At 44.7% G+C, this 11870-nt stretch overlaps 1 protein-coding gene across 1 annotated transcript in view; it reads right to left on the minus strand.

Moving 5' to 3' along the window:
• Positions 1 to 6298: 6298 nt before the first annotated feature.
• mindy1 (MINDY lysine 48 deubiquitinase 1) overlaps positions 6299 to 11870 on the minus strand; it is a 24545-nt gene continuing 18973 nt past the window's right edge. Inside the window, exon 9 of the mRNA XM_080530966.1 lies at positions 6299 to 6420. Within this exon, the coding sequence (XP_080387092.1) occupies positions 6340 to 6420 (81 nt within the window). The 3' untranslated portion in view covers positions 6299 to 6339. The remainder of the gene's footprint in view (positions 6421 to 11870) is intronic.

Consider the following 11870-nt stretch of genomic DNA (forward strand, 5'->3'; position numbering starts at 1 on the left):
GGAACATAGAAACACTATTTGAACAACGCGCCCATGTGGACAAGAATCCCATAAAAGTATGAGCCGCGGTTGGTCAGCTGAGGCTGGTCTGACGCATGATTGGTCTATCGCTGAGGCTGGTCTGACGCATGATTGGTCTATCGCTGAGGCTGGTCTGACGCATGATTGGTCTATCGCTGAGGCTGGTCTGACGCATGATTGGTCTATCTCTGAGGCTGGCCATTTTCATGACTGTTAAATATTCAATGACAATATCCCCCAAAATATACCTGACCTGACCTGGGAAGAACAACGTCCACTTCCTGTTGTACCTTGCTGTCATTAAAAAGCTCCCTAACTTTGTTTAACTTTTCATATTCATGTGGTACAGAGAACATATCATTGTATCATGTCAAGACTAAATGCATGACCCATTCAATAAACCTGAAATAGTTTTTTAACAAATGGTGTTTTCATTTTCATAAAGACTCGTTGGTATGCTGTGAGGTCAGAGGTTAAAGGTCATGTATGACATGCTGTGAGGTCAGAGGTTAAATACTATACTATATACTCTATCATACTAAGGGGGAAAAAAAGGGAATTTAAAAAAAAAAAAACATATGATGAACTATGTTCTTTTTTTCATTTTATTTTTTTTCCTTAGAATGATAATAATCTATCATACTATAATACAGGTGCTGGTCATATAATTAGAATATCATCAAAAAGTTGATTTATTTCAGTAATTCCATTCAAAAAGTGAAACTTGTATAATGTATACATTCATTCCACACAGACTGATATATTTCAAGTGTTTATTGCTTTTAATTTTTATGATTATTACTGACAACTAATGAAAACCCCAAATTCAGAATCTCAGAAAATTAGAATATTGCTTAAGACCAATACAAAACAAGTTTTTTTTAAATGTTGGCCAACTGAAAAGTATGAACATGGAAAGTATAAGCATGTACAGCACTCAATACTTAGTTGGGGCTCCTTATGCCTGAATTACTGCAGCAATGCGGCGTGGCATGGAGTCCATCAGTCTGTGGCACTGCTCAGGTGTTATGAGAGCCCAGGTTGCTCTGATAGTGGCCTTCAGCTCTTCTGCGTTGTTGGGTCTGGCTCATCGCATCTTCCTCTTCACAATACCCCATAGATTTTCTATGGGGCTAAGGTCAGGCGAGTTTGCTGGCCAATTAAGAACAGGGATACCATGGTCCTGAAACCAGGTACTGGTATCTTTGGCACTGTGTGCAGGTGCCAAGTCCTGTTGGAAAATGAAATCTGCATCTCCATAAAGTTGGTCAGCAGCAGGAAGCATGAAGTGCTCTAAAACTTCCTGGTAGACGGCTGCGTTGACCCTGGACCTCAGAAAACACAGTGGACCAACACCAGCAGATGACATGGCACCCCAAACCATCACTGACGGTGGAAACTTTACACTGGACTTCAAGCAACGTGGATTCTGTGCCTCTCCTCTCTTCCTCCAGACTCTGGGACCTTGATTTCCAAAGGAAATGCAAAATGTACTTTCATCAGAGAACATAACTTTGGACCACTCAGCAGCAGTCCAGTCCTTTTTGTCTTTAGCCCAGGCGAGACGCTTCTGACGCTGTCTCTTGTTCAAGAGTGGCTTGACACAAGGAATGCGACAGCTGAAACCCATGTCTTGCATACGTCTGTGTGTGGTGGTTCTTGAAGCACTGACTCCAGCTGCAGTCCACTCTTTGTGAATCTCCCCCACATTTTTGAATCGGCTTTGTTTCACAATCCTCTCCAGGGTGCGGTTATCCCTATTGCTTGTACACTGTTTTCTACCACATCTTTTCCTTCCCTTCGCCTCTCTATTAATTTGCTTGGACACAGAGCTCTGTGAACAGCCAGCCTCTTTAGCAATGACCTTTTGTGTCTTGCCCTCCTTGTGCAAGGTGTCAATGGTCGTCTTTTGGACAACTGTCAGGTCAGCAGTCTTCCCCATGATTGTGTAGCCTACAGAACTGGACTGAGGGACAATTTAAAGGCGTTTGCAGGTGTTTTTAGTTAATTAGCTGATTAGAGTGTGGCACCAGGGGTCTTCAATATTGAACCTTTTCACAATATTCTAATTTTCTGAGATACTAAATTTGGGGTTTTCATTAGTTGTCAGTAATAATCATCAAAATTAAAAGCAATAAACACTTGAAATATATCAGTCTGTGTGGAATGAATGTATACATTATACAAGTTTCACTTTTTGAATGGAATTACTGAAATAAACGTTTTGATGATGTTCTAATTATATGACCAGCACCTGTATATCATACTATCATACTAAGAAAAAAAATAAAGTGAAAATATATAATATATCATACGTATATATATATAAATATATAATATATCATACTATAATGTTCATTTTTTTCACTTTATATTTTTTTTGCTTAGAATTATAGTATGATATATTATCATTCTAAGGCAAAAAATAATGAAGTAAAAAAAAAAGAACATAGTATAGTATGATATATGATATATTTATATATATATATACGTATGATATATTATATATTTATATATATACGTATGATATATTATATATTTATATATATACGTATGATATATTATATATTTATACGTATGATATATTATATATTTTTCTTTCTTTTTTCCACTTTCTTTTTTTCCCCTTAGAATGATAAGATGATATAGTATGATATATTATTATCATACTGAGGAAAAAAATAATAAAGTGAAAAATTAAAATATAATATATCATACTATGATTTTTTTTCATACGACTATTTTTTCCTTAGTATTATTATCATACTAAGGAAAGAATGATACTAAGATCATACTAAGAGTGAAAAACAGTATAGTATGATATATTATATATATATATTATTTTATTATCATACTATACTATGTTCTTTTTCCCCTTTATTGTAATACAAAAGCACATGGACACACATTCATAATATGATATAATATGATATAGTATACTATGCGTCACAAAAGGGTTAGGGTTACCCTATCCTAGGTTTCTCTTTATATCCTAGGTTTCCCTTTATATCCTAGGTTTCTCTCTATCCTAGGTTTCCCTTTATATCCTAGCTTTCCCTTTATATCCTAGGTTTCCCTTTATATCCTAGGTTTCTCTTAATATCCTAGGTTTCTCTCTCTATCCTAGGTTTCTCTCTCTATCCTAGGTTTCTCTCTCTATCCTAGGTTTCTCTTAATATCCTAGGTTTCTCTCTCTATCCTAGGTTTCCCTTTATATCCTAGGTTTCTCTCTCTATCCTAGGTTTCTCTTTATATCCTAGGTTTCTCTTAATATCCTAGGTTTCTCTCTCTATCCTAGCTTTCCCTTTATATCCTAGGTTTCCCTTTATATCCTAGGTTTCTCTCTCTATCCTAGGTTTCCCTTTATATCCTAGGTTTCCCTTTATATTCTAGGTTTCTCTCTCTATCCTAGGTTTCTCTCTCTATCCTAGGTTTCCCCTTTATATCCTAGGTTTCTCTTTATATCCTAGGTTTCCCTTTATATCCTAGGTTTCTCTTTATATCCTAGGTTTCCCTTTATATCCTAGGTTTCTCTTTATATCCTAGGTTTCCCCTTTATATCCTAGGTTTCCCCTTTATATCCTAGGTTTCTCTTTATATCCTAGGTTTCCCTTTATATCCTAGGTTTCTCTTTATATCCTAGGTTTCTCTTTATATCCTAGGTTTCCCTTTATATCCTAGGTTTCCCTTTATATCCTAGGTTTCTCTTTATATCCTAGGTTTCCCCTTTATATCCTAGGTTTCTCTTTATATCCTAGGTTTCTCTTTATATCCTAGGTTTCCCTTTATATCCTAGGTTTCTCTTTATATCCTAGGTTTCTCTCTATCCTAGGTTTCTCTCTATCCTAGGTTTCTCTTTATATCCTAGGTTTCCCTTTATATCCTAGGTTTCCCTTTCTATCCTAGGTTTCCCTTTATATCCTAGGTTTCTCTTTGTATCCTAGGTTTCTCTCTCTATCCTAGGTTTCTCTTTATATCCTAGGTTTCTCTCTATATCCTAGATTTCTCTTTATATCCTAGGTTATAGTATACTATGTTCTTTTTTTCACTTTTTCCCCCCCTTAGAATGATAATGACATATCATACTATACTATATGCTATACTATATCATACTAAGGAAAATAATAATAAAGTGGAAAAAAAGAACATGAGTGTGTATGATATAATACATATTATTATATATATTATATATTACTTAGTCCTCACACACACACACACACACACACACACACACACACACACACACACACACACACACACACACACACACATTATTTAGGCCATTCTGTTAAGTAAGTAAAGTAGTGAGTTTAGAACATACTTAGTAATTATACGTGTGAAATAATCCAGACACAAAACAAAGTCACATGACACAATCAGTCACATGACACCGTTTATAGTTTGTTTAGATTTTCCTTTACTGACATGATGACATCATGACAAATTAAATACAAAGCGGATAGTGTCGACAGTTAAGACTTGGCCTCAGTGCTCTAGTGTTGCTATAAGCCCCTCCCCCCTAAAGCTACTTCAAAAGGCCCTGTATGTCCGATTCAATCCTTCAACATCAACACCACCACCTGAACCTCCCCAACATCGAGGCTAACCTTGACCCAGGCTAGTGCTAACACAGCTAACCTTGCCCCAGGCTAACCTTGCCCCAGGCTAACCTGACCCAGGCTAACCTGACCCAGGCTAACCTGACCCAGGCTAACCTAACCCAGGCTAACCTAACCCAGGCTAACCTAACCCAGGCTAACCTTGACCCAGGCTAACCCTGACCCAGGCTAACCCTGACCCTGGACAGCCTGTAGTAACAGCCACTCAGCCCTGGCCTTGGCGGGAGTACGTGAAGGTGAAAGTGAGTAAATGTTATAAATAGTTTCTGTTGTTGTTAAGATGTTTCAACCACACGGCTAGGAGGCGTAGCGGGCCCGGGTCAGAGCCGTGTGAGAGGGTGAGAGAGGAGCAGCGCAGAGTGTGAGAGGGTGAGAGAGGAGCAGCGCAGAGTGAAGCCCGCGGCTGTGAGAGAGGGTGTGAGAGGGTGAGAGAGGGTGAGAGAGGGTGAGAGAGGGTGTGAGAGGGTGAGAGAGGAGCAGCGCAGAGTGAAGCCCGCGGCTGTGCTGCCCGACAGACCCGTCTTCAACTGAAGTCTTTCTACCGGCGTTCTGAAGGCCGAGGCTGACGTGTCGGTCCACCAGAACCTCCACACACCTGAGCCTGAGAGTCTGACCCCCCCGCGCAGTACTGGGCTAGCTTGGCTGTCCCCCCCCCCCCCTCTGCAACACCCCCCCCCCCCCTCTCCCCTGTCGTCTTCAACACCCCGCCACCCCGCCCCCACCCTAAACCTCCTCCACTACATTTCTCCTCCACACATTTCCAGCTTAATCAACTCTCATAATATTTTTTGCATAAATTCCCCGCCGCAGTTCTCTACAGACAAGCACACCGGAGGTCGACGCCGACCGACCCCGGCCAATCAGACCATCGCCTGGTCGTCACTCTTCCTCGTCCTCTTCCTCGTCCTCTCCAGGCCCAGGCTGGTTGTGCATCAGAGCAGGAATGTACGAGAGTTTCACCCTGATAGGACAAGCTCCTCCCCCAGGAGAGAGAGAGGGAGGGAGGGAGGGAGGGGGGGGAGGGAGGGGGGGAGGGAGGAGGGGGGGGGGGAGGGAGGGGGGGAGGGAGGGGGGGGGGGAGGGAGGGATGGAGAGAGGGAGGGAGAGAGAGAGAGAGAGAGAGAGAGAGAGAGGGAGGGAGGGAGGGGGAGAGAGAGGGAGGGAGGGAGGGGGAGAGAGAGGGAGGGAGGGAGGGGGAGAGAGAGGGAGGGAGGGAGGGGGAGAGAGAGGGAGGGAGGGGGAGAGAGAGGGAGGGAGGGAGGGGGAGAGAGAGGGAGGGAGGGGGAGAGAGAGTGAGGGAGGGGGAGAGAGAGGTAGGGAGGGAGGGAGTACAGAAGTGGAGGGGGGTGGGGAGATAGATTTGTGCTCTAAATGTGACCCACGTCCTGACCTGTGGCTGAGGGGGGGTTGGCCTGGTAGAGGTGAGGCGGGGTGAGGAGGGGGGGGAGGAGGGGTAAAGAGGGGTGAGGAGAGGTGAGGAGGGGTGAGGAAGGGTGAGGAGAGGTGAGGAAAGAGAGGAGGGTGAGGAGGGTAAGGAGGAGGGGTGAGGAGGGAGGGGGAGGAGGGGTGAGGAAAGAGAGGAGGGTGAGGAGGGTAAGGAGGAGGGGTGAGGAGGGAGGGGGAGGAGGGGTGAGGAGGGGTGAGGAAAGAGAGGAGGGGGAGGAGGGGTGAGGAGGAGGGGTGAGGAGAGGAGGTCTGGCTATAAGATGGAACAGTCTGAGTCCTCCTTCTTGTCCCGCCTCCTCTGGCCTCCCTGCTGCCCCGATGCCTGACCTCTGACCTGGAGACACACAACCATCACTACTATCATTATACTATATAACACTAATACATATTATAATTATACTATATAACATTAATAATTACTATAATTATACTATACAACATTAATAATTACTATAATTATACTATATAACATTAATACTTATTATAATTATACTATATAACATGAACCATTATTACAATTATACGATATAACATTAATCATTATTATAATTATACTATATAACATTAATAATTATACTATATAACATTAATAATTATTATAATTATACTTTATAACATAAATAATTATGATGATACTATATAACATTAATAATGATACTATATAACATAAATCATTATTATAATTATACCATATAACAATAATCATTATTATAATTATACTATAACATTAATCATTATTATAATGATACTATATAACATTAATCATTATTATAATGATACTATATAACATTCATAATTATTATAATGATACTATATAACATTAATCATTATTATAATACTATATAACATTAATCATTATTATAATGATACTATATAACATTCATCATTATTATAATGATACCATATAACATTAATCATTATTATAATGATACCATATAACATTCATCATTATTATAATGATACCATACAGTGTTTCCCCTAGGTTTGCTGCCTTGGGGGGTGGCATGGACCGTGGCATGGACCCCCCCCCCCCCCCCCCCCCCCCCCAGGGGGTAAGACCCTGCGACATACCAGCGTCATGTCCAGGGGGTGTACTAACTTGTACATTAAGCCGCCTCACGCTACGGAAACAGGAGATAGGCTCCTTCCCTATGGGCCATTAGGCTCGAGAACCATCGGTTCTCGAGTGTTTTTAAGTACATTTGGATGTACATTTTTACGTCAGTACTTATAGGGAACGGTTGTGTAAATAGTACCTACAGCAGACTAGACTTACTAGAAGTTGGTGCGCGAAACGAGAGGACTGTAACAACGGAATTCTTGAAACAGCAGAACATCCCACTCGACATCGCTCGAACACCGGGTGAACAATGGTATACGATCCCAACCCTAAGGCGCAAGCGGCGGCGTCGAGATCGCAAGCAACGCCGAGGACGCAGGGGAGGCCTGCTAGCTAGGCTGAGGAGAAGCCCAGATAAGCCTGCTTTGCCGAGTATCTTTCTCTCCAACGTCAGGTCTCTGGCTAACAAGATGGACGAACTGAGACTGCAGGTTGCTTCCAATAACAACGTGGGGGACAGCTGTGTGATTATTCTCACAGAAACCTGGCTCAACGACTCCATCTTGGACTCGGCCGTCGGGCTAGAAGGCCGCACTTTACACCGTGCGGACAGGACATTGCTTAGTGAGAAGACGCGTGGAGGCGGCCTCATTATATCTACGAAGGACAGCTGGTGCTTAAACACAAAAACTGTAAGTAGCCACTGCTCCCCAGACCTGGAATACTTGACTGTTAAATGCCGACCCACATACCTCCCGAGGGAATTCAACGCGGTGTACATAACATCTGTTTACATAGCGCCTAGCGCGGATGGTAGCTTAGCATTGGCGCGGCTACATGACGTCATCAGTAGTGGACAGAGCGCAGACCCACAGGCAGTTCATATAATCGCCGGGGACTTCAATCATGCTGACCTGAAGGGAGTACTACCCAAGTTCTATCAGCATGTTAAATGTGCAACAAGAGGAGAAAAAACACTGGATAAGGTATACACCAACATCAAGCTTGCTTACAAGGCTAGACCGCTAGCTCATCTAGGCATGTCTGACCACGTGCCAATCCTCCTGATCCCAGCCTACACTCCCATGAGGAAAAGTGCTCCCATCACCACTAAGACTGTCAGAACCTGGCCAGCAGGGTCCGCTCCACTGCAGATCTGCCTGAATGACACCTCATGGCAGGAATATGAACACATAGTGAACTTCACCAACTCAGCCACCGTGGACAAACGTGTCCGGGTCTACCCCAACACGAAGCCATGGATGACTGTGAAGGTCCAAAAACTGCTCAAGGAGAGGGACAACGCCTTCTCAGCGAAGGACACACTGCTGTACAGCACCACCAGGGCTAACCTAAAGCGTGGCATCCGGGAGGCCAAGGCAGACCACAGAGAGAAGATTGAGGAATGCTTCCTGAGCAACGACTCCAGGCGGGTGTGGCAGGGGGTTCAGCACATGACAAACTTCAGAGCCAACAGGCTCACAGCCGCGGAGGACGACCCCCTGCTGGCGGAAAAGCTGAACTCCTTCTACGCCCGGTTCGACGAGGGGCGAACGGAGGTAACCACAACACAAACACCACTCTCTCCAGCTCTCAGCAGCCTCACCCTCACAGAGCATGAAGTGAGACGCGTGCTGAAGGCGGTGGACCCCAGGAAAGCCTCAGGGCCGGATGGCGTCCTGGGACGGATGCTGAGGGACTGCGCCGACCAGCTGGCCGGGGTTTTCACCAACATCTTCAACCAGTCCCTGTCCCAGGCCACCATCCCACCCTGCCTGAAAACCTCAACTATCATCCCAGTCCCGAAGAAAAGCACGGTGAGCTGCCTAAACGACTACCGCCCGGTGGCACTCACACCAATCATCATGAAGTGCTTCGAGAAACTAGTCCGGGCCCACATAGTCACACGCCTCCCGCCCAACCTGGATCCATACCAGTTCGCCTACAGAGCCCACAGGTCCACAGAGGACGCCATCGCGACGACTCTCCACTCCACTCTATCCCACCTGGAGAGGGGAAACAGCTACGCGAGACTGCTCTTTGTGGACTTCAGCTCTGCCTTCAACACCATCCTTCCAGACAGGCTAGTGACCAAACTACTAGACCTGGGACTATCACACTCTATATGTGCATGGATCAAGGACTTCCTGTCTGACCGCCCCCAGAGGGTGCGGGTGGGCTCCCACACCTCCACAGCCCTCAGACTCAGCACTGGGTCCCCCCAGGGCTGCGTGCTAAGCCCCATCCTCTACAACCTCTACACCTACGACTTCACCCCCGTCCACCCCAGCAACTCCATCGTTAAGTTTGCAGACGACACCACCGTGGTGGGCTGCATCTCGGGAGGGGACGAGGCGGCGTACAGGGATGAGGTGGAGCAGCTGGGCAAGCTGTGCAAGGTTAACAACCTGCTGCTGAACCAGTCAAAGACCCAGGAAATCATCGTGGACTTCAGGAGGAAAAAATCTGAGGTCCAGCCCCTGCTCGTCGATGGAGGGAGCGTGGAGAGAGTCTCAACCCTCCGATTCCTGGGGGTGCACATACAGGATGACCTGTCCTGGAAGACCAACACAGCAGCCATCATCAAGAAGGCACAACAGCGGCTCTACTTCCTGAGAGTCCTCAGGAAAAACCACATCAGCCAGGACATGCTTGTGACCTTCTACCGCTGCGCAGTGGAGAGCATCCTCACCTACTGCATCTGCGTGTGGTTCTCCAGCTGCACAGCCGCAGAGAGGAATGCGCTACAGAGAGTCGTGAGATCGGCCCAGAAGATCACCGGCGCCCCCCTCCCCTTTCTGGAAGAGCTGTACAACACACGCTGCCTCAGGAAGGCCTCCAAGATCTCCAGAGACCCATCCCACCCTGGGAACGAACACTTTGCTCGGCTGCCCTCGGACAGGCAGTTCAGGACCATGTTCGCAAGGACAAACAGACTGAAGCTCAGCTTCTACCCCAGGGCCATCCAGGCCCTGAACACAGCAAAGACCTAGGTTCTAGGCCCTGGACAATCTAGACATTTGATGGCAGCTACTAGATTGAAATCAAGTGCAATACTGAAACACAACTGTGAACATTTCAAACCTGCAAACTGCGACACTTTAAATGAATGTGCAATAACACTATGTGCAATATGACAACCCTCGGGTACATAAGGTTCAGAGATAGGAAATGTTAGAATAGGTATAGCATAGCATAGAGTACAGCACAGTGTTTATTTGTATAGTATAGTATAGTGGACAGTGTACATAGCCTTTATTTATGTAAACCAGCTCTTTTCCCTTCTTGTTTTTAGTTTTCTTTCCTAGCACCAGGGGAGCCCCCCCTCCCAAATGTCGTTGTTTGGTACCTGTACTATATCAATGACAATAAAGACCATTCATTCATTCATACTTACTTATGTGGTCTTGGCTACCTGTCCACTTTCTCACCTGGTTCTTGCTGTCTCTCTCTGGTGTGCTGACACCATCCTGCTCTCTCTCCTTCTCTCCCTCCCTATCCTCCTCTCTTCCTATTTTGCTGTCAACCAAAAGGCAAACATAACAACCAGAGTATTTATAATCTAATAAGAGGTATAAATTGATCCATATCAATTTATAACATAATTATAATTGAATTTTGGATTGCTGTGGGCAATGCAGTCACTCTCTCACCTGGAAAAAAAACATGTCCAACTATACTATAAAAAACAGACATTTCAAATGCTTCAATCCACTGTCCATGTACTGTAAATATGCCATTATGGTATTACCATGAAGCCCAATTCTAGCAGAATAAGAAAGATTGTATATCTAATTTAAGTAAAATAATAAAGTGCATCCAGTTAGCTCTTTAGCTGGCATGTGTGCAGCAGACTAGCTCATCTCATCACCTCTGAGCTAGCTAGCTAGCTAGCTTGATAGTTCTTTGACACTATTTACACAATGGAATTATAGTCATTGTCAAGTGTCAGTCAGACACTTTCTAGTCACAATAATAACGACCAATTTTAACCAACTTTCTCTATCAGAACACTCAGCAATTATATTTGCTAACGTTTCAACTTGCTTACTTTCTATCTGAAGACATCTCACCCGGCAAAAACTCTCTCGCGTCGCGCGCACAATGTTGTATTATTCTCCAGCGCGGCACAGTGCGAACCTAAGTGTGGAGAGATGGGTCTGGCTATGTGAAGTGTGGAGAGATAGGTCTGGCTATGTGAAGTGTGGAGAGATAGGTCTGGCTATGTGAAGTGTGGAGAGATAGGTCTGGCTATGTGAAGTGTGGAGAGATATGTCTGGCTATGTGAAGTGTGGAGAGATAGGTCTGGCTATGTGAAGTGTGGAGAGATCGGTCTGGCTATGTGAAGTGTGGAGAGATCGGTCTGGCTATGTGAAGTGTGGAGAGATAGGTCTGGCTATGTGAAGTGTGGAGAGATAGGTCTGGCTATGTGAAGTGTGGAGATAGATAGGTCTGGCTATGCGAGACTTGCTGGCAACTAATGTCACCAACGAGCCTATGGGCTTGCCACTCGCCAGATTCGGGTTGGGTGCGTTTAACAAACGCGGATATTTTAGCTTGTCAGATGTTTGGCGTTTATGTCCGTAATAATTCCTCTTTCTTGGGGGGGCGGGTGGTTCCGTTGGGGGGGCGGCCTGCCCCCCCAAGGCAATGGTAGGGGAAACACTGCCATATAACATTAATCATTATTATAATGATACTATATAACATTAATCATTATTATA

Source organism: Nansenia antarctica (genome assembly GCF_963989245.1).
Source record: "Nansenia antarctica genome assembly, chromosome: 5".
In the NCBI taxonomy this organism is placed as follows: Eukaryota; Metazoa; Chordata; class Actinopteri; order Argentiniformes; family Microstomatidae; genus Nansenia; species Nansenia antarctica.